Source organism: Girardinichthys multiradiatus, chromosome 8 (assembly GCF_021462225.1).
Source record: "Girardinichthys multiradiatus isolate DD_20200921_A chromosome 8, DD_fGirMul_XY1, whole genome shotgun sequence".
NCBI classification, from domain to species: domain Eukaryota; kingdom Metazoa; phylum Chordata; class Actinopteri; order Cyprinodontiformes; family Goodeidae; genus Girardinichthys; species Girardinichthys multiradiatus.
In genome coordinates, this window is record NC_061801.1 from 38405703 (window position 1) to 38429929 (window position 24227).

Genomic DNA, 24227 nt, shown 5'->3' on the forward strand with positions numbered 1-24227 from the left:
CCAAAACCTCAAATCTCCAATTTAATTAATTTCATTTTTCTTGTGAAAATCATTTCTTATTGATCACTCTTCACATCTATTTGTGGTTTTATTGATACATTTCCATTTAAATGCATCAGAACTGCTTGTTCCTCTGACCAAACAATTTGAATTTACATTTAGAAGAAATCTGTTTGGTTTTTTTTTCATTTCCTCAAAACGTTCATTGTTTTTTGTTGAGGTTTTTGTCCAACAGCGATGATATAACAGTGAACCAGTCTGAACCCGCAGCTCCGGAGCCACATGCAGCTCTTAGGGTCCTCCGCAGTGACTATAAAAGACTTGGGCCAAACGTTAAGGATTTAGCAACTAGAAAGAATTGTGATAATCCTGACTGAGCGGAAGCAGGAATGATAATCTAAATAATGTCAGACTGTATGAAAAGTTTGTGTTTTTTAGTGTATGTCTGTCTGGTTATATTTATATTCATTCTCGTGTCCCAGTGGGTGATTGCTGCAATATTTGTCTTGATTTCTGCAGGAAAGCTGGCATAAAGAAAACGGATGGATGGATTTGTCCTCAGCTCCTCTGCAAAAGGAGCCTTAAGATCCGACAGTTTCCAACAGTTTCCAACAGAGGAGGCTGGCGCTTTGAAGAAGAACATTTTTTCCAGCGTGCGGCGGCTGGCACAGTAGGAGGGAGGAAGGGAGAGAGAGGGATGGAGGAGGGGGCTGGTCCGGGAGAGAGCATGGCAGTTGGAGCCACAGCGCTGCTGACTTGGTTCTCCTTCTGTTAGACCCCCGAAAACAACCGCGTCCTGTGCGCTCCTGGCGCAGATCCGCAGAGGAGACACTGTGCGTCATTTTTCTGCTTCACTTCACTCTGCGTGTCAAACAGGACGGGAACGGCTCTGAGTTCAGCCCGGAGCCGCAGAAAGCTGATCTTCCGCTGGTTTTCTTCGGTCCTCCGCACAGAGGAACAGGGAGAAGCGCCGCTCCATGTGCGCCTCGTCGCTTGGACAACTGCATGCGGAGTAAAACCAAGAAGAAGTGATCTGAGATCTGCTGCTTTACCAGAAAATATTCAGATAAACACAGAGAAAGGCTGTCTCACAGCTCCGCTCTACACGCAGAACCAGAACCGGACCTCAGCTCAGCTCAGACATGCCGCAGGTGGAAATGATCCTGTTCCTCATCCTCATTATTGGGATGTGTGTGTTCGGCCAGGACCCGGCGTCCAAGGTGGTGTCCGACCGCTACGCTGTCTTCTGGAACCGGACCAACCCCAGGTAAGTGTCCCGAACCCCTGGCGGTTCCGCTGGGAGTCCCCGGCGGTGCGCTGCGCTCAACTTTCACTAAAGGGCTATTCCCCCACATTTCCTGGACTCTCCAACGAGTTTGATCAGCTCCAGTTCGGAATCTGAAATACTGAGATGATCAGACCTGGACTGGATTATTTTACACTGAGTACAGATTCCTTAAAACACATTTTAAGATTTATTGGACCTTTATTTCATTTGTAAAAAATAAGCCGGTTTCAGTGGTGGTTTTGCAACCCTAACCTTAGGCTGTCAAACCTGGACTGAATTATTTCTCTCTTTATTAAGAGTGTTTAAGAGTCTGTTTGTGAGTTATGAATTATTTTATCTATAAGGAAAAACCTAAAAAGGACAAAATTAAATGGTTTTCAAGCTTTTACACCACCTTAGATGGGGAATAGCTTGGAAATCAAAATACTTAGACTGTTTAAACTGGTGCTGAATTATTGTACAGACCCTTTAAAACACTATTCATTATCTGTAAAAACCTTTAGGGAAACCACAAATAGGTGAAAATTAGGGCTTTTAGTCTTCTACACCAACTTAGACGGTGTTGAACTTGGACTTAACTGTTTTTTGCAGACTGTTTATAACACAGATTTGGGAAACTTTTGTTCTCTTTGTAAAAACAGAAAAATAGAGTATTTGCAATGCTTTTATTTTTCCTTAAAACCACCGATATATGAAACCTGGACCAAATTATTCAGCACCAAAGTCAGATTCTATAAAACCCGGTTTGTGATCCGTGAAATGTGAAAACACGATGCTTTCAGACATTTAAGCCTCCTTAGATGATGTTAAGCCTGAAACTTGCAGCACCTAAACCAGTCAAACCTGGCCTGGATTCTGTGATGTAAAACAATTCAATTTCTGATCAGTGAAGCTTTTATTCCTGTAGGGAAAACTCAGAAAGGACAATTTCAACAACATTTACACCAGACTGGATGGGGTCCCGCTTAAGACCAAATTATTCTGCACTGATCACAGTGAATCTGGTTGAAGCAGAGTTGCACCAATCAGGATTTCCCAGTTGATACCAATTTCCAGGTCTCCAGTATGGCTGGTTTTACTGCCTTTTTTCCTGAGGACTATAATTCATAAAAGAGAAAAATTGGCTGCAGTTTCTTTCACAGAGGTAGTGGTTTGGAACCAAAGCAGAAAACCGAGTTAAAATCTTTATTAGATTATGTTTTTGTTAAACTATGAGCTGTTGGTTCATGTTTTTATATACTGAAAATGGTGGGAGTTTGTAATTTAGATGCATTTAATCAATAGCAACAGAAGAAAAACATGAAATATTCTGTAACTCACCTGCCAATCAGCATTTTGATCTCTGGCTGACTGGTTCATCTCGCCTCCGGAGTAAATTAGTCCAAATTTGACCAGTAATGTGTAAATGCCCAAGAAGAAAAGGAATCTTGAACTGTTTCTGTTTTTTACTTATATAATAAACATTTAACAGATCATAAATAAGATTTACTCTGCTGTAAAACATATGTAGTCACAGTAGAAAGTAGAAGGTAGTAGAAGTGTTTAGATATTCAATCTGGACACAAGCTAAGGTGTGAAAAGGGGGGAAAATATCATAAACTAGAGCCTGTTCTCACCTTGATCATCCCATATATTAAGGTTTTATAACTCAATCTCAGTCTAAGGTTTTCCTTGTGCAAGACAATCATTGAAATGTGTCACTTTGTGCTTTCATCTACAGAGTAAACCTCTTACAGATTATAAATTGTGTTTTATATAATCTGTAATTGGTGCATAACCAATCAGTGCAGGTTTGATAAGTCTATATATTGCAGTGGTTCTAGTGCAAAATAACCATTAAAATGGATAGTTTTGCATTTTATTCATAAAACAAATGGTACACGGAATAAAAACAGTGCTTCTAAAGAATCTGTAATCAGTGTACAACAGATCAGTCCACTTTTGACCAGTTTAAGTGTTTTATATTTTTTACTGGAGCTGATTGAAAGTAGTGCAGATTCCCCCCCCCCCGCCCGTTATAAGAGCTCTGGATCAGATGCCAGCCGGGTTGCAGCAGCAGTGTGATATTCCAGGGTGTTTCCAGTCAGTTAACTGAGCGTTCTGTCAGGATTTCACGTTGGTGGATAATTTCCTTCATCGCTGATGGTCTGTGCTGACAAACCATTGCCTGCTTCTGTAGTGTGTTGGAATGTTTCTGGGTTAATCGTACGATCTGCTCTTTGGAGGTTTTTAAGTGGAGATGAGTCTTCTGTCTCTGCTCTAAAGAGTCTGATCCTGTCAGAGTTCAGATTCAGAGTTTACTTTGTTTATTGTTTAAAGTCTGTTTTGGTTTGTGAGTTTTCCTCTCCGTTGGTGACTGAAAGCTTAAGATTGTGTGTTGGGGGGACATTTCTGGTCCTCTGTGTGTGCAAGGCGCCTCCCCTCATGAGTCAGTGCCACATGTTTGGTGTTCAATCAAACCAACGCAGTGAGCGTGAGAGTGTGTGTCAGTTTATTTCTGCAGGATTTGATGTCATATCAGCATTTTTTGCTTCAGGATAACAAGCCTGTTTGTTGGTCGTTAGACGCCAAACAGCCACCAAGGCTTTTGGGTGTCTCTATGATGGTGACCCTGTCAGTTGCACTGATGTTGGTGTTACACTCAGAGATGTTGATGTATCCTGCTCCGCTCGCAGATATCCGAGTCAGAAAACGGCGCTCCCAGCCTGCCCGTGCTTTTGTTTTGTGTCTCTAGTTTTCCTGTCCTTGAAACACTTCCCAGCTTCCAAGTCTTGTTACTCGGTTGCCATGCTCTCACGTCCAAACGTTCCCCCGCCTTCTCCCAGCCCATGCTGGGGGACCATAAAGAGGTGGGCGGGGGGTCCTGCCGGAGCAGCCAGGGCTCAGCGGGCTTCCCGGCCCTGTGAGAGTTTCACACATGCCGGGGTCACACACTCAACAGTAACCAGGCGAGGCGCGGGTTAAGCAGCGCAGAGGGAGCACCGTTGTCAGGGTCAAAAACGGGGCAGCAGCACTGGCCGCAGGGGCCCGGTGACGGCCCCGGCGCGGCACCCCGCCTAGTCTTTGTTCCTTTAGAATGGAAGCCGAATAAACGAGTAACTCTAAATGACTTTCTCCCTTTCTCATTCATGACTTTAAACCTGTATGATGTAAACGAGGGCCATGCTGAAAGCATGAAGGGCCCCTCTGACCTGCAGCAGAATCTCACAGTATTCCACGGGCCCCCAGGTTCCCCGCTGTTCAATGTAACCATACTTGGTGTAGGAACCTGCCGCGGTGTTTCCAGATGAGCTGCCTCACCCTCCTGCCCCTCATCTTCATCTCTGTAGCGAAGGAGAACCAGCATCCGGAGCTGGAGTCCACACTCAGCCATTCATGAAATCCCTCTACAGGAGCTCTGGAATTGAAATGGGAACTGAGTCGTGAAAAATGGAAATGCATTGACATTTTCATGCCCCCCCCCCCTATTATTTAAAAGAAACTGAAAGGATTCCTTCTGTAATTTAGATAAATATGAGCTCTTGTTTGCAAAGCTTTGATCTGAGAAAGAGAACGTTCCCACGCTGATGCTCGGTGCTGAAGTGGCTCGGATGGGAAGGATTTGCTGTGAGAAGCTGCACTTCTAACAGTTTGAGGCAAAAATCTTCAGCATTTACGATGCTGGTCACAGTTGCTACATTAACATGACAGTGGTGAGGTTACACTGAGTATAAGGTTGCTCTGCTCATTTAAAGAGTCTGTAAATGTGAATATCAGTTAAAAATATGTTGGACATCTGTTTTATCTGAGCTCATTGTTGTTTAAATAAAGCATGATGGGTCTCCCTATCTTTAGGTCGTCAGCTTGTCCTTCGTCAATCAAATTTTCAACCTTTCTTTGATGCTAAATCTGTTTAAAGGGAGTCAGCCTCCTCCTCATGTTCTCCGTGCTGCAAATACACTTTTGCAAAAACTTGTTCTTGTGTTTAGAAAAATGTGCCAACATCAGTTAAACAGGATCATATATCCTCTTGGAGCCAGTTGAAAATTTGTGGATAAAGAAAGTTTTTTAACTAAACTGACAATGGTGACTTGGTTACTATCAGTTCTGTCTGGTTTTTATTCTGTTAATGCTCTTATCAACTCTTTTCTGGGCCTAAGGAAAGAATCGCTTTTGTCAGGAGCTTAGCTTAATTGTTAATCCATATACTGTCCATATACATATATATCAGTGGCGATTGCTCTAAGACTGCAAGGGAAGCTCAGCTTCCCCTAAAATGTCAAAAAATAAGTGATCAAATACATACTGTTGTGTGTACATGTCATTGACTAAATATGCGCTACAACGCGCTCAACTTTTGTTCAGAATCAGCTTCTTATCACTGGTAACGACGCGACTTTCCTCTCACTCATTCCCGCAGCTTCACAGCGCTTTAAACAGTGAGTTCAATAGCAAAGCAAAGATGCTGGGCTTTGTCCCGCCCATCGGACGCTCAGCATCTCTGGGGGTCTATGGGGCAGTGGCCTGGCCTCGGCTGGCCCGGACGTTCAGCTTCTGCATGATGATTGGATGATCTATCTGAGGCTGAATCCCTTTTTGATTGACAGCGAAATCAGCGAATCAGCGAACTTGAAATTGAGCTTACCCTCCTTGAAAGACCAGCATCCGCCACTATATATATGTATATGTAATATATGTAAATTTAGCAGGCTTTTATAAGTGTTGTTTGTGTTTATAAATCCAGCTGACGTTCATAAATCCTGTCGGTGCTTATAGGTTCTGCTGTGTTTATACATCTCACTGCTGTGTTTAATAATTCTGATGGTGTTTCTAGGTCCTGTTAGTGTTTATTACCCTTAAATCCTGCTGGTGAAATCCTTTTTCAGTAGTCACAAATCTTACAAAAGTCCAGCTTTTGTTTATAAATACCACTGGAATTGACAAGTCATGTCGTGTGGTGAATTTAACTGTTGTATTACTGGTCATTTAAATAAAGCCTCAACAGAGCGGCAAATATATTAAATGCTGTAAATGGTTTACAAGCTAAAAAGGTTATTGTGGTTCAGCGTTTGGGACGATATCTGCATATTCCTACATAAATTCCTACATACATTTTATGTAGGAATTTATTTGCCAAAGTTAAAATTAAGTAGGATAAGATTCAACAAATCTGCAGTTTTTTCTGAGTTGATAATTTCCAGTAAATGACCTTTCAGAATAAACTAAATCTGCATTAAATGGTATCGTGATTAGATTCGACTAAACATAATTAGCTTTTTAAAAATATTACTAATGTTTAGACTGCAACTGCACGGGAATGAATTGGAAAAGAATCTGGACCGAATAGGTTTTTATACAATTAGAACTGTTTTTCTGGTGAACTAACACAATATTGATAAACTGTATTGAACTTACTTCACTAAGCTCCAACTTTAAAATGTCCATATTGGCAAACAGTGTTGAAGTATGTTGCCTTTAATCTGTAGATTATTTCTAACAACTGAGGGACAAATTACAAAACCGACTCTAAATAGGCTCAGCTGGAATAGTGGCACCAGAAAGAAATTATCCCAAGAAATCCAAACCAGGAAAAACACGAAGTGTAGCTTTTTCCTGGTGGAAAGTAAAATGAGCCCCATATGTTCCCTGTCAGCCACGCCGGCTGTGTTAGTAACCAAAAGATGGAAAAAAGTGTAAGAGTTGGATATTTACTGCTGCTCTGACAAGCAGCCATTAGTGAATTCCCTGCTCACCAGCTCTTTAGCTGCTTCATTAGAGCCCACCCGGGTCCATATGGTTCGCATGGAGCCGCTGCCTGTTGCCCAAGGTGTTTATTTGTTGCTGATAGGCAGGATCAGCGGAGAATCGGGGCCGAGTTCTTTCCCTAATCTTGCTGGCTGTTTGTGTCTCCGAAGCCATGGAAACTGATACCCTGTTCGTCATCAAAGAACCTCATTGGGTGGGACTAAGGACCTGACAGCTGGGGAGAGAGGGATTCCTGCATTCAGGGAGAGCGGCTTCACCCCAGGGGTCTACTTTAATCCCTGATAATTCCCAACCAAAGCTTCCCGTAGCAGATGCAACATATTTTTCTTAAGACAATTAAGGAATCTTTTTAGGTTCTTGTTTTCATGTTTGGTTTCTGTTTTCACCTAGAAAGTCCTTTCAGATGATCCAAATCTTTCCAGATTGACCTCCGCTCCTTTGCTTTTCCTACTCTGCTCTCTTTTTAATCTCCACTTTAGGACACAATGCTCGGTTTTTGCACTTGGTTGTGAGCTGATGTTGTGATAGTTTCCCAGTGGCATTGTGAGTAGCCCCATTTGCATTGTTCCCAGTGTTTACCCTCGCTTTCCCCTCTCAGCCTTTTCCCGGCTCCCTGCTGCTCGGTTCCGCTTGGATTAAGAAACGGACACAAAAAAAGGAGAAAAAAAAAAAGGGGACCACGTCCAAATATTGACTGGGTCTAGGAACTACGAGCCTTCTCCCAAGGATGGCGTGGACCTGCTGAAAGCCCGCTATTGTTCGGCTTGTAGTCGGTGGCCCGCCTTTCAGGCAGAGGGAAGGAGGAGAGGTGGTGAGTGGAGGGTGCATGTCTAACGGCGTCCTGTAGAAGTATTCACACCCCGGGATCCTTTTTACATTTTCACATTAAAATCACAAACTTCAGTGTATTTCATTGAGATTTTATGTCACTGACCAACACAAGGCTTCTGAATTCTTCACAAAACAAATCTGAAAAGTGGAGCATGCATTTGTTTGCAGAAACCTTTTACTCTGGTACCCCTGATTAAAATCCAATGCAACCAATGGCCTTCAGAGTTCACATGGTGAAGAGAGTCCATCAGTGTGTGGGGTACTCTCAGTATAAATACAGCTGCTTTCTGAAAGCCTCAGAGGTTTGCAGCAAAATATGTTATTGGTTGCTACAAAGTTTGTTAGTGAACGTTTGTGAACGAAAGGCATCATTAAGATCATGGAAAACTGCAGACAAGTCAGGGATAATGTCGAGGAGAAGTTTAAAACAGGGTTAGGCTATAATATGACACAACTGCAGACTGATTGGCCGTCCGCCTGAACTGCCAGGCCAGGATAGGAGAGCATTAATCAAAGAAGCAGCCAAGAGGCCCACGGTTATTGTGGAGGAGCTGCAGAGATCCAAAGCTGAGGTGAGAGAATCAATTGAATTTTTCAGAACGGAAATCAGAAACATGAGGAGGAAACTTTTTGGCCTACATGACTGTATATAGTGAACTGGAAGAGCCAAATCTTCAAGTGTTACTGCTCAGCTCTTCTAAGAATCCATGCAGGCTGGGGTGGGACTTCATTTTGATGAGCATACCATAAGCCCAATCACATGCAAAGATATAGTAGGATCATTCTGTTAAGGGAAGAAAGTGACACAGAAAGAGGAGCCAGTTTGGATGCAAGTTTGATTGGGAATAAGTAAAGAAATTACTGAAAAACTGAAAAAGATAAAAATAAGGCTTTTATAAAACACAGAACAAAAATCTGTGTACCAACACAAACCCCTAATCTATCTATCCATTTTCTATATCTGCTTGTCCTTGCTGGGTCGCCGGGGAGCTTGTGGCTGTCTCCATCGGACATTAGGTTACATCCTTGACCGGTCGCCAGTCCATCACAGGGAAACACAGAGAAACACAAGACAAGCAGCCATGTACACACACATACCTAAAGGCAATGTAGAGCAGCCATTTAACCTAACAGTCATGTTTTTGGAATGTGGGAACATGCTGGAGTACCCAGAGAAAAAACATGCATGCACGAGGATAACATGCAAATTCCTTGCAGAAAGACCCCAGGATCACCTTGCTGCAGGGCAACAGTGCTACCAACTGTGCCACCATGCAGCCCCAAGCCAATCATAATTGCTAACTTAGGTTACAATAGAAGGCTCAGTGTCATATTAAACAAAGAGCCCTTTGGGAACTGTAAAAGCCCAAACACATGAATCCCTGAAAGGAGCTGGATGTCCCATCGCAAACCTACATGGACAACATTGTGGTCTAAAAAACTAACACTGCACATCACCCTAAACACACCATCCCTGCAATGGTGGCAGCATCATAGTATAGGGCTACTCATTTTTAGCAGGGTCAGAGTTGATGAGTAGATAGATGGAGCTAAATAAGGGCAATCCTGGAAAAAACCCTAGAAGCTGCAGTGTTAAGACCAGGGCAGAGGTTTGTCTTCCAAACATACAGAAAGAGCTGCATTGAAATGGTTCAGATCAACCCATATTTTTGAATTTGAATGATATAGTCAAAGTCAAGGTCTAAATCTAACTGAGAACCTGTGGCAAGACTTGAGAATTGATGTTCACAGACACTCTCAATCAAGTCTGACTGAGCTTGAGCTACTTTGCAAAGAAGAATGGATGTGAAAAGCATGTAGAGACTTACCTAAGACTTGCAGCTGTAACTGAAGTAAATTGTGGTTCTACAAAGTATTGACTCAGGGGGGTAAATACAAATGCATACCACACCTTTCAGGTATTCATGTATTAAAAGAACTATCCAGTACCTTATGAAGGTCTACAACATAAAATCCCCAAAAAACACAACAACGTCTTTGGTTGCAACGTGAAAGGCTCTGTATCTAACGTGGGACAAGGAGAGACTGTAACCCGAGGCATCCATGCTGAGGAGTCTTAAGGTGGGGTCAGAATCCATGTTTCCACCCGCAGGAAGTGTCAATCTCCAGAGGCATCAAAGGGAGCAGAGTGAATGTGATTTCCTGCACAGAGGGCTTCACAAACTATCAATAAACAGTCAGAGAGGCATCTTATCTTCCATTTTATTACAGAAGTCTGCAACATTAAGCCTCCACACAGCACTTCTGCAAAATGAAAAAATCTCAGGAAGACAATCTGCCGCATTCAGTTGTCGCCGCCCCCCATGATGTTGCTGATCAGTTTTACCTGACATAATCCACTCAGAGACTGAACTTTCTGGTCAGGTAAGCTGTGAATTTCACACTTAGCTTTCTGCATCAGAGAAAGAGGGGAGGCTGTAGTCATAGGGTGATACCCAACACCCCCCATCCTGGCAGAAGGAAGCTGCCAGTGACCTCCCCCACCCTTCATGCTCTGACTAATAAAGCGAAGGGCCCCAGACTACCTGGGAGTGATTGACAGAAACTACTGACTACCAATAAGAATGGTAGCTTTTATTGCTTCAGTTAACTTTCCCGCATGTTGTGGCACAGCAACGGCACTGTCGACACATTAACAACCAAAACAACTTCTTTTCATCCATTTTATTGCTCTTTTAACAAGTTTTACTCTCAAAAAGTTTTTATATTCATCAAAAATAGAATTAAAAGAATTCTAACTTTATAAGAGAAGTCAGTTTATTTACCGAGGACTCTGTGAGAGAGGATAAAATTCAAATGAAATACTTACAAGAGATCAAATATGACTATGAGGCAGGGTATTTTAGTCTAAAACTGAGTTTCGATAATACATAAGAAAAAGAAGTACATTGCAAGTAGATACAAATGAACTACATCAACATCAAGGATGCTAATCCTCTTAGATGATTTATGAGTTCTTTAAACTATACCCAACATTACCTGACTGTACATTGTCAAGACATTCAAACCAGATGCAATGATAAAAAATCCTTCTAAAAAAAAAAAAAAAATGTTTTCAACTGTTTTCAGACCTTTGAAAATAGTGCAAAGGGTTAAGAATTGCTGTGCCATTTTAGTTACTTCTTTTTAAATCAACCTAGCCCTGATTATTTTATATATAAGTCAATAGAAATAAACAAGCAATAAAACAGGTTGGACCTGGGGAGGCTGTGGTCCCTTGATTGCTTACGAAAACATGAGTTTGTGAATCACAGTTTAAAACAGAACTGAACAAATTCTTATTTCTGTACAGCACCTTGGAGAAAATTTCTGTTTTTTAAATGTGTTTTATGAATATTTGGACATTTCTCCAGCAAAAGCATATTATGTTTCTACATAAATGGATATATTTATTTTTATGGCCCAAAAATTACTCAAACTGGGAGAAAGAATAACGCTCATTAAGGTTATCCTAGATGTGATTTTGCATTACTTACATGACAATACATGCATGTATCTGGCACCAAAGTTTTAAAATAGTTATTGTTTCAAAACTATGAACTTTTTACATGAATACTGTTCGTTCAAAAAGCCATGAGTAGATTTACATAAAGCTTTTCCCTTAAAAGAAAGAAAAGAGAACTACCACAGGAGCTAGCATGTGTATTTGCAGGTACTACCAAGAGTTAGCTGTACATGTTATCTATGCAGCAGTTAGCTAATAGTTAAAAAGTACCCAAACAGAGGATTTCAACCAGGGCAACTAGCATGTTTTGCTAACATAAACTTTACACATCAAATCACCATGTTAAGAAAAGCAATTACCAAGTTAGAGAGTGACTGTGGTCAGCAATCCTTTTATTTTATTTTTGTACCAGAGCAGCAAACAAATGTAACTGTCAAGCATCAGCTCAAAATGTTAAAGTTAAGAAAAACCAGAAAACCAATAAGTGCTAGCATGGCTAATGTTAAAATATATAGACTGCCGCAGCTAAAACATTTAATTAATTGCCTAACTTGTGATCTAAACAATAAATAAAGCTGAGTAGAGCCTTAACCAGCTTACGACAATTACCGTGGCTAGCTGTTAATTTAAACTACCAAGCATTAGTGCTTAATGTTAACTTACAAAGCATTTACGAGCTTACGAGGGCTAACACAGCTAACATTAAAATAAGCATTAGTTAACATAGTTAACATTAAAAAATGCTAATGTGTTGAATTAACTACCTGACATCATCTCTGAATGTTAACAAAAACAAGTTGAAAACATCAGTTATTAGCTTACGAAATTTACAGTAGCCAGTTTTAATACAATTAGCCTGCTGCAGCATTTTTACTGGAGCAGCTAACCTGTTTAATTAACTACCTAGCTAACATGAACTCTACAATTTGCTGTAGAAACTTAAATGGCAGTTGCCAAGTTTTAAGTGTTTCTGTGGCTAACAGTAGTATAAACAGCCTTCTGAAGGTGAAAATGGGACAGGTACAACATTTACCAGCATAACTAACTTCAGCTCCAAGCATTGCCTTAAAAAACTGAAATAAAAAATAACCCGTTTATGAGCGTTACCAGAGCTAACAGTAATATAATCAAACTACAAAGGCATTGTAGCTGGGAGAAGGGTTACTTTTCAATTATAATGTCATTTATTTAATCTTTTTGCTAAAACTTATCAGAGGCTTCAGGTCAATTTGCCTGTATTTTTGATTCATTTTGATAAACTAAGGAGATGAATAAGAATAAATGCTCAAATTTCATTTACTTGTGTATTTTTCTCTCAAGACTATATTTTCCCCGGTTTCCACTGATTGTGGTTAGGATTTGCATTTGACCAGTTGACTCAAAATCTGAGATATTTTGATGCCTGACCAAACCAAAATAACTAAGCTCCTACTCATATATATTAATTATTAGAGCCATATAACCAAATTTTCTTACAGTGGACTATGAAACGAATATTTGAAATGACAAAATATATTTTTTTAAGTTGAATTCGTGCTTGGTCTGCACAGAGCGTGTCTTCACAGACTGCTTCTTTTTGTACCAAAAGAAGTCAGGTACAGAACATCCTAAACTACAACTTAGAATAAGTAAAACGGGCTGAAATGACCAGTTCCCTTATCTGAAACTTGTAACAGGGACTGTACATTTAGGACAGAATGCCTTTAAATTTTACTTTAAATTTCAGGGGGAAAAATTAATCACTGCATTTAAGAGCATCTGTTGTACTGATTTGTTTTGAATGCCACGTTTGAATTCGATTTTTGGAATTTGTAAAGAGGATGCAACAGTGAGCTGGAAAGCGATTGAATTCGGGAAACAATGCCTCGATGTGATCCGTTGTGTCCAGATGTGAAACAGTTTGGCTTCTTCAGGTCTAATCTCTGCCAGTCTCACCCTGCTGCACAGAGCTTCACTTTTTTCTGCTGTTTTAATCTTAGTGGGGGCTTCTTTGTGTGTGTGTGTACCCTGTTAAATGCAATGGTGAAATGGCATCCCCTGTGTCTTTGTAGGCACCGGTGAGGGTATTAGCAAAGAGGCTCTAAGGGGCTTAAGAGGTCAGGCTTCCCTTTGTGTGGAGACACAAAACACTTCCTGTGGGACCCTTCACCCCTCTCTGTTCCTCACTCAGAAAGCCAAGCCCTGCCTGACCATTCACATTAATCAGCCTTAGCTCCTAATGACTGCAGGAAAGCCTCTGAAAGTGCTTCCAAAAAGGTCCTAAAGAGCCACTAAGCTGCTAACAGACTGGCCACAGCTGATGCTGTTTGCAGGGCATCACTAAGCATCAAAGATAGGCGACTGGGGGCTCATTCACCCTAACAACTCCTTTTTTATGCTCTTTGAATCTCATCTAAAACTTGAGCTGAGACTCTTTGGACCTCCTTGATGGAAGCAGGTGTTTTTACAGGTAACTGAGCTATGAGGACAACTTCAATGCATCAAGAAGGTGTCCTTTTACACAACTGAGCTATAAGGATATGCATAAAGAAAGTGTCTTTTTTGGTAGGTGACCCAAAATGACACTTTCAGTACCTCAAGAAAGTTCCCTTTAGGACCCTTGGTTTTGACAACCAATAATTTAAAATAAATTGTGATATTTTACACATACCTATCTGGTGGGGAAGTTATCACATCGTTTCAGGAATATGCAAAAATAAATACGGTCAACATTAGGTACAAGAAGGCCCAGTGTGTTATGGGGCGCCTGTTACTGGCAATACTTCAGTTTCCACCTATGGTTGGGGGGGATTGGGCTGGAGGGGGTTCGTACCTGTTTTGACAACCGTCAGTTATTTTATTTGAGATGAGTTATGAATTGGCAGATACATACCTGTTTTGATATTCTACAGTTTAATATAGCTTTCTAAACTTACTCAAAGTGGGTATGAATTGGTGAATACAACAATGAATTTCTTACTGTGTCTTAGTGCGAAGAGAAATCATCTTGCAATCCGAAAGTTGTGGGTTGGATTCCAGCTTCCTCCTGCCACGTGTCGATGTGCCCCTGGGAAAGGCACTTAACCTCAAGTTGCCTACAGATCTGAGTATTGGTGTATGAATGTGTGTGCATTTCTGAGTGCGATTGGGTGAATGTGGCTCCAAGTGCTTTGACGGGTCGGTATGACTGGGAAGGCGCTATATAAGTTCGGCCCATTTACCATTTACTCACTTGTTTAGAGTACAGAAAGGATCGGTCATAGGTCAGTTCTTACCCACCTCAGGAATGTTTTGCACTGGCTTGGAAATTACCAATTAAATTTAAATTAAATTAAGTTTTTATGATCCGCTTACAGTCTGCTGTAAGAAAATTTAGTTTTATGACTAATAAATTATGTGTACAACCAATGAGTCGTTTAGAGTTATTAGGGCTCCTAATCTGTAATTTCTTATCGGGATCAGAACCACAATCAATAGAAGGGGGTGTAATCCAAGGTTTTCAGAAAACAATATGCAGCTAAGTTATAGGTGAGATTTTAGTGATTTTGTCGCAGTTTATCTCTATAATTCTTGAAAATACAGAAACGCAGTAAATTGGCAAGGAGTGAAATGACCGACAGCCTCTCTCAAGGTGTGTGTAATTAGATTATATATTTTTTAATAGTTTTTAAGGATTCAGAACACAGTTGCTCTCTTTCAGTGATCACTGAGTCTAATGTTCGACCTGAAATGGTCAAATCTAACAGTTTCTGTGTCCAATTTGTCACTGTTTTTCACTCTGACAGGGAAAATCTTTGCTGTCTCTTCTGGTTCGAGTAAAATGGAGGTAATGAGAATAAACTGGCCCGCCAGTAGGGCCACATCGTTCACAATTACAGCTAGATTAAAAAGTAAAATCGTGATCATTTTGACAGCTTGGACCCAAGTCTGAAAAAGTAAACGTTTTCTGGAACTCTGTGTTTGTCAGTGCGGCTTTGGACAAACGCCTGAAACTAAAAGCATGCAAACCTCCTCGCTGGGACGATATTTCCTGATGTTTAATGACTGCTGACTTGTAGGTTTTTGTGTTTCTTGGAGGGAATCAGGGAAAGTTGATGTGGGAGTGCATGACTTTTCCAATGAATTGTGTGATTCAGGTTGACAAAGCTCTCGGACGACTCAAACACAAACCAAAACCCCTCAGATGAAGCATCTATGGTGCTTATTAGTTTTGATTTCCCAGTCTTGTGTAATTCTTCAGGTATGAAGCAATTTTTTGCTGTTTTCACACTGATAAAGCAAATCTGATCAGCAGTTTTCTCTTGAACTTGGTGTGACTGTGCGGGACCTTTTGTGTGGATCTGCGGCCTGTTGAAAGTCAAATGTGTTTCCTCCTGTTGGGTTTCTGCTCACTTTGTGCTCTGGGACCCATGAAATATTAAAAAAAGCTGTTTGTGATCTCACGATAGGGCTTGGACAAACCTTCACACGCAACCAGGAGAAATCCAGGTCAGGAACGCCACGGCTTTAACAGAGAGGTCGACTTTTCCTTTTTTTTTACTTGCTCTTTCCTCCTCGTCAGTAAAATTTTGCTGATGAATTACTGAGAGCAAACAGTTATTTAAATGTATTTTAGCACCGTACAACTTGAAGTTAAGGGTCATTAATTGAAGTCTCTGACTAATAAAACCTGCACCTTTCCCGAACCAAGGCAAACTTCTTCTCCCCATCTTCTTCCTTTCCTCAGCGTTGTGTGGAGGAACGCAGGCAGCCATTTTCCAAAGTCGACTCCATCTTGTTTCAGGGAATAAAAGTAGGTTAAGAATCCCGAGATCCCACATGAGCAGTTTCCAATCTTCTCTGATCTGACACTAAATCCATGAAAGAAAAGGAAAAACCTTCCTATATCCGTTATGTCTTTTGTGACAGTTAAGGAGTCGTTAATATCAAACTGAATTAAAACGAGTGCGGAAATTCTGCCTACAATATTAGTATTTACAAATAAAATTATTTTCTGAATGATTTTTAAATGTCGACTGGAGAAAATCATTTTTCTTTTTAGTAGAAACAATTTATCTGACTTTGTCACCAATTAATTTAAAATACAGTGGAATTTAATGGAAAAAAACTTTCCCCCCAAAAAATAAGAAATAAATTGTTAACTCTAAAATTGATGATAAAAAGCTGAAGGAAAGTAGTAAAATTTACCATCACTGAACTTTAAAACCGGAATATTCCTTGAGCAACATTTCTAATTCTCATTTCTCAAATGAATTTAAAACTTTTTGTTGAGAGTTCTGTTAGTGCCAAATGTTATATTCTGGCTGAAGATTATTCAGGCTTATTGACATCTTTATCAAAAACCATTATTATCATACTACTTTTAAAAGTGGTGAAATTAATGCCTGTTTTTATTTATGCAGAATTAGCAAATTTGAAGCATTTTTGTGAAAAATGTAGATTTTGTGACAAAACCTGAAAAATATGGTTTTAACTTATATACAAAAAAATGAAAGCAGATTTTGCTAAACATTAAAAGATTTTCCTTCAAGTTATAATGCTTGATTTCCTAACTCTGGTTTAAGATGATTTTATACCAATCAAAATCAAGTAACGCTGTAATGCTCATATTAAAAGAATAATTTTAGTAAACTTTTGGGTGAAATTATCATCATTTACTTGGGAATGTTGTTTAAGAGCACTTAGCTTTACAATTAAGTTGAAAAATTATACAAAAAATATCAGTGACTTTGTTTTGGAGCCAGTTTAATGTAACATGTATAATGAAATTAGGATTAAATGTCGTGGCAGAAACACAAAACAGGAAAATTTAGGACAGTGTTTAACAAACTTGAATAAAAATGTGTATCAAACAACAAATTGGACACAAGATTGTGCTACAATGTAAATATAAATACAAGCAAATTGTAATAATTCTAAAAACAAGAACTTTTATACAAACTGAAATATTGGTATCAAACCCTACGATAATACAAATCTGGGGAATCTGGGGAGGTTTCTTCTTTAGTGCTAAGTTTGGACATTTGTGGCAGAAGTTTGCTACAATCTTAAAATTTGTTGCCGTTTTAGTTCCAGTTTTTTCATTTGTGTAAAGTTTAACAATTCAAAGTGAAGAATGCTATTCTTACACTCGTCTGGTAAATTATGTACAGTTGATTACACATTTAAATGTATTTCAATGTGAAGATTTGGCGAAATTTACTGAAAAAACTGGACTTAACTCGTGCAAAGAAATAGATCTTTTTAAACAAATTTAAATTTTTTATCTAAAGGTAACAGTGTTTGAATCACTAATGGAAACGCCTAAGTGTGCAATATGGGAAAGTTTCTCAAACATCATTTCTCCTCTAGTCCCAAATAATTTGAAACGTTTTGGTGGAATTTGGAAACTTGTTGTCTTTCAAGCTCTTTCATTTGTGTGAAGTAAAAAATACTACTGTTACAATAACATTAAATAATCAAGGTACTTTCACTGACTCAGATGTAAAATTTTGTTAAATTGGTAAATTAAAGTTTTTGCATAAAGTAAAGTTTGTGTCAAAGCGATGAAACATACTGGAATAAACCCGTTGACACAAATTGAATTTGTTTTGCTGACAATAACAAAGTTCCAGCTACTTCTGCAGCTGCCTAAATGTTTAAGGAACTAGAGGTGTAAATTTTGTGGCAAAGCGACACAGTTCTCTGTTGTGTAAACAATGACAAACCTACTTTTTAAATGCAGAATTTAGGGAAGTTTGTCTGCAAGTATTTGGAGCTGTTGACAAAAGAAAGGTGGAATTTGTGAGTGATCAATATGAAGCACTGATAAAACACCAACAAAAAGTCAGTCAGTCAGTCATTTTCTTCCGCTTATTCCATAGTGGGTCACGGGGAAGCTGGTGCCTATCTCCAGCAGTCTATGGGCGAGAGGCAGGGTACACCCTGGACAGGTCGCCAGTCCGTCGCAGACCAACAAAAAGTTCACTCAGCAAAAACAAAGATATTCAGCATATTTTTCCCTAAATTTGAATGTAAAAACTTTTAACTTGTGGATATTTCATCAGTTTCCATAAGCTGAACTCTAGTTAAGGTGAGATCATCTGAACAATCAGAGCAGGTTTTGGTGGTGCCACAGTAAAGCTCTTCAGCTTTGTTGAATTCCCGGTTTCCACAGTTCCCAGTCCTGACCTACTAACACATTGATGGTTATGTTGGTGTGGTGCACGGCTCCGTCAGTGCATGCCAGCACTGATGCCCTGTGCGAGCTGCTGGTACGGTGGCGCTCAGATCGCAGGCGGCACGGTGGGAACAAGCGGGCGGACGGTACAAGTGCTGATGATCCCCCTTTCATGTCTTGGCTCCATCAGGGCCCGGAGTTATTCTAGTGCATAATTGATGGAGGAGTTAGAATAGCAGAAGTAATGCAATGAGAGGGTGCAGCCAAGCGGAGCGAGGGATCGCGTGCGGCGGGCTGCAAACATTGCAGGGGACGAGAGGAGGGCATCTGGCGTAACAGGTCCCAGCACTGACTCGTCAGCCACTTCAGCCAATCACGGCTCTCCTGTCCTGAGCCAATGAGGCGTCTCCACAGGAGCAGAGTACTACATCCTCATAAATCAGACCACAGATTGTCTTTAGTGCCTTTATGCTCCTTATATGTGGTTTTGAATCTCACGCAAAGTTCAGATCATCTGAGTTCTGGTTCCGCTCTGACTGCAGAGGAGTGATATGAATCATCCCAGAGGGGCTTAATGGTCTCAAAAAGCTGTTTTTCTATGGTCCTGAATTCTTTAGGTCGATGTTGTGTTATTTGCCTGAACAGGGTGGATATCACACCTAGAGGAGCATCTACAAAGAGAAACTAATGGCCCGACAAGCTCGTATTGTCTGTTTAACACAAGAGAAGAGGTCAGATAACCTGCCTTTGTGGCTTCAAAGACACCGAGCAACTCGGCAGAGAAGAATTCAAACGAGAAGAAAAGCTCGGCTCCTGTCTCAGCCCAAAGATTTCACAAAACAAGAACATTTACTAGTTTAAAAAAACAAGTTTCTGGGTTTCTTTAGTGAGTTTTTATGTCCAACAATCACAAACTGGCTCATTTAACTTAAACCACAGATTTGTTTTTGACATAAGTTTTATATAAAAAAAAAAATCTAATGGGTAAAAAAAAATGTAATCTTTTAATTTTTTTAAAATAATTTAAATAAAATAACTTTTCATCTTTTTGTAAATCATTGCACTACATTATTTTTTTAATTGCCTTTCATTGCTTATAGTGTTACTATAATTGATTTTTAAAATATTTTCACAAATTATTATTATTTTATATTGTTTTCACTTCTTTGACTGTTCACATAACTTTCAACAGTTTTATACCATTTTAATATTTTTTAAACAATCTATTTTGTATTATTTTTGACTTTTAAAAATATTTTAAGTATTTAATGTTTTTTTTAAATTTGATTTTTTTTATTTTTTAAGCTCTTACTATTTTAATTTCTTATATAGTTACACAGTTTTTATTTTTTACAAATATTCTGATCCAGGTTTTTCTTCATATTTTAAGTGAATTATTTATTTTTAAAAACTGCAATATTTTTCAAATAATTTCATTATTGTATTTATAGCTAAATTATCACATTGAGTTACAAATGTTCTAAGGATATATATATATATATATATATATATATATATAAAATAAAAGGCAAACTTGAAACTATGGAGATAATTTTAGTTTAATTATCACCTTTTAGTTTAACTAAAGATTTGCTGAAAAGAATCAATGAGAAAACTTGTTTCTAGTTTTTTCATCCTTGTGTGTATTTTGCACCAATGAGTTTCCTTCCTCACTTTAATGCCCTACCCTTGTTTGGTCTAATGAGAATTTATTACAGGCAGAGAAAGTTTGAATTGTGCACAGCTCTGCGTAATGAAAACAGTAAGTTGGGGAGAGCGTGCTCTCTGCAGACGGTAGCTGAAGTCGCTTCGGAAGCTCAGAGCTGTCCGAGCGGAGCACTTAGAGGCTGCTGGACCGGGAGTATGCCTATTAAGATCATAAAATCCAGCTCATAAAGATGTTTTATTTGTTTCCTGAGTGTGCCGGCTGCTTAGGTTTCCATCAGAAACCTTTATGGCTCACTGCTCATATTTCTGTCTCTGGACGGAGGTGAACATTAAGTTTTAGTGGACTTCTGTAAGTAGCAAAAGTCTGGTCACAAAAAGTTCACTAATTACTTTTTCTTCCTAAATGAACTCTTATAACTGCAGTATAATGCTTGTTAAATGACTATTGGTAAGATTAGGATTTATTTTATGGCTGGAGATATAAAGAGTCTGATAGACAAATGCTATGATTGAAAACAAAGTATAGAAGTCAGTAATGTACAGTAAACATGTTGAAAAATATATTGTGAATTATTTCTTAGATGTGTCTCGAGGCATAAAGATATCTGGCATTCTAGCTAATAATCTATATTTAACCTAAAAAATATATTTAAAATTAGAATTTAATATTTAAAAAATCGCATCCTTTTTCATTGCATAAATCAAAAATAATAAAATACTCTATAAAGGTTCATCCCATAGAATTATATTTTCACTTACATTTTTTATCAAACATGTTCAATACTGAGCATCAAATCAAAGGTTTTTTTTTACTATAAAATAGTAAATGTTATCATAATTAAAACTATAAGAATAAATCAAATAAATAAGCAAAATTTAATTAAGGATGTGGGAGAAACTAAGAGTTAATATAAATAATACTACCTAACTGCTCATTTTGTTCTATTTTTCATTAGGGCGTTATTTGTAAATATTTTATTTGATTATTTATATCGTTATACATCATGGGGTGTTAACGTCTCAAGCTATAAACCGAGATTGTTGTTATTATATTTTAAAAAAAATTTATTCCTTTAAATTGTACAAAGTTAAAGATATTAAAAGCCTCTTTAGATTGACATTTCTCATCTAGATAAAATTTTTTTTAAAGTTTTTACTATAAAATCAACCACTTTAAATAAAAATAGTTAAATCAATATAACCTTTAAAATATACCTCAATTTCATTTATTGAATAAAATATTAAAAATTTTTATTTTTTGCAATAACGCCTTCATTTATTTGTTTAAAGTTCATTAGATATTTAATGCTTGTGCTATTGACCCACATTTAGGAGTGAAATAAATGTTTTATTCCAGTTAGCTTTAGCCAAGCTCATGTCTGCTGTAAGATCGCCTTCTTCTGTCACTTTTCCTCAGTTTCACGACTCCCAGCGTGTTGCTGAAGATCTGATCGAAGAAAAAAAAAAAACGAGGCCATGAGGCTGAAGATGCTGAAACCCTGAAAACGCTCCTCAGGGTCACGTGGTCTTCCTCCAGAAGTAGTGCTGTCGAGTTCTAGACACGCGATACACGGGGGGGTTGGAGGATCACGCCCGCCATAACACGTCACGCGCGTTTACCATTCAAACACGTCACTCCTGTATGGAGGCTGCCCGCTCCAAACTTTGCCCAGCAACTCAGCAGCATGCTGGGAGACGAGCTGTGGTGCGTGCAGTTATGATGGTTAACATGCCTTTTATTCTGCTCCTCCACCTGAAACTTGTTGGTCAAATGGGTTTAGTCATGATTGCAGGTATTAATTTGAAGAAACTTTAGAGGCTCCAACTCTGAGCCCTCTCTAACATAAGGTCATGTCATATTTTAGGAAACTATCCACAAACCAGGTTAAAATCTTGCACTGACAATGAAAATATGCTAATTTAATCCAACCCTCCCAACTTCAAAAATAAAATGGGGAATTTTGTGTGGGAAACCAACCAATCAGGATGCACTCCTAGGCACTTGGCAGCCAATGAGGCGTGAAGCAGCTGTGCCTTGATTGGCCCCTGAGAGCCCAGATAACCAAATCTGCACCAGAAACACCAGAATGGAAATAATAATGGTTGTTGCCTGAAGCAGGCGAGGCTGGTATAATGCAGCGTATAATGCTGGATGATGCTTTCTGCAGGAACCTGACATGGAAGCAGGGATCTGTTGGGTCACTATGAGCTCTGACGAGGACGAACAAATCTTGGTTCATTTGCACCTCACACTCCTGTCATTTTCCTGAAGGATACCTGTCGAGTATATTAAATATTTGCAATTAAAAGGTAACTGTGGAAGAAAACTAAGAAAACTGACAGCTTAAAAACACTTTTTCTCATGACTTTTAGAGGTGTTGCAGAAACACCACCTTCTGCTGCTATAAGTTTATCTAGGAAACTTTCTTTCTCCAAGGTAATGCAGCTTTTTAAAGCTAGGGGTTTATGAATTGCTAATAATTTTTCAGGGAATACACGGTGAATTTGTTCATTGAATGTAGCACCTGACTCACAATTTGTCTAAACTCTTCAGCCGTAATCTGGTTGGCAGCATATTTTATAATTAGCAATAAAATGTTCTAATCTTTGTGAAAATAACACATTTTGCCTGTTGCTGAAGTTTTAACAATTGCCTAATGTGTGCAAAATGTATCATTAAGGTTTTGTACTGCACAGGAAATCTTGAATATCAAGTTTGTGACAGAAATGATCCAACTTTCTTTTTAATTCTGTTTTATGTGCACATTTATGATTTATTAAAATAAACAAACAAGAACATTCCAGTAAAATGAAATTACCTGGTGCAAATACTACAAACCTTTGTTGAATCTAAATACACAAAGTATGTTTTATATTATAAAATCCAAAAATAGTTATACTTTATTAATTTCTATAATTCCAATAGAGAATTGACTGAACTCAGATCTAATTTTTCAGAAAAATGTAAAGTAAGGTCATTGTGACAGTTTGTTATTAAATTTTTTTTTATTCCGAGTTAAAGTTTTAGAATTATTTGCAAAATTACAAAATATTTTTCCGGTAAAGGTTTTCTCGGATGCTCCTGAAGTCTTAATGTCAAGGTAATTCAGGCTTTTTTCTGCATGTGAAATTTATCAAAGCAGCAAATTTGTTACAAAAAATTGCGGCTGATTTTCTTTTTTTTTGAGTTTGCATTAGGAATGACTTGTTTAAAAAAAATGCAAATAAAAAATAAATTTTTTTTATTTTTTGATAGTTTCTTTTTTAGATAGTTTTATAGTGCTAACCTAACATTTTCTATATCTACAAAAATTCTCAATGTTTAAATTTTCCAATATTTTCCAGCGTAAAGAAAAGCATCTATAAAAAGATGAGACGTTTTAAACTGATGTATTTTATTGTAAAATAGATTTAATGTAAACCCTTAAAAATGTAACTTAAAATGTCCTTTCAGCTTATCTGATGCAGGTTTCCAGATGAGATGAGGATGAAAAAATACACTCAGACTATCGTTTTATTCTGAAATGCACCTTTACTGAGCTCATTCCCTTCTGTCAGCCTCAACTGAAGTACAAACTCCTACATGTGTGTGCAGCACCAACCCAGAAGACCTCAGCGCTCATCACACTCGGCCTAAGTCTGATCCTAAATTTGACCCACTTTTTGTGAGATCTTGCGCTTGCAGAGTAAAGGCTGAAATGAGTATGTTGGAGGCTTTAATTTACTGCCGGGCTCTGTGTCCGCGGACGCGCGTTTAATCCGCCTGTGGAAAGTGAGTCTGCAGACTTTGGGGAGACAGTGTGATCTCCCTCGGAGCGCCAGGGGCCATGCATGCCTGCACACACATGCAGACTCGTGAGCAGGGTGTCTGTCGGATGTTTATCCTGTAAGTCAGCTGTTTGATCATAATTTGTGATTAATCAGCTGTGAGAGCTTTTGAATTAAGTGCAGCTTTTCATGTCAGTGGAGCTGCAGCCTAATCCGTCTGGCCTTTCTTCAAGCCCTTCATGACACTGAGCGAGGCGACTGAGCTGCTGGTCCATGTGGACTTTAGTATCAGTGAAGTCACAGGTTTTACTGCAGAATATATG

General features: G+C 38.8%; 1 protein-coding gene across 1 annotated transcript in view; it reads left to right on the plus strand.

Moving 5' to 3' along the window:
* Positions 1-464: 464 nt before the first annotated feature.
* The window catches only part of LOC124872422 (ephrin-A5b-like), a 109089-nt gene continuing 85326 nt past the window's right edge, over positions 465-24227 (plus strand). The window contains exon 1 of the mRNA XM_047372395.1: positions 465-1267. Coding sequence (XP_047228351.1) covers positions 1143-1267 — 125 coding nt within the window. The 5' untranslated portion in view covers positions 465-1142. The remainder of the gene's footprint in view (positions 1268-24227) is intronic.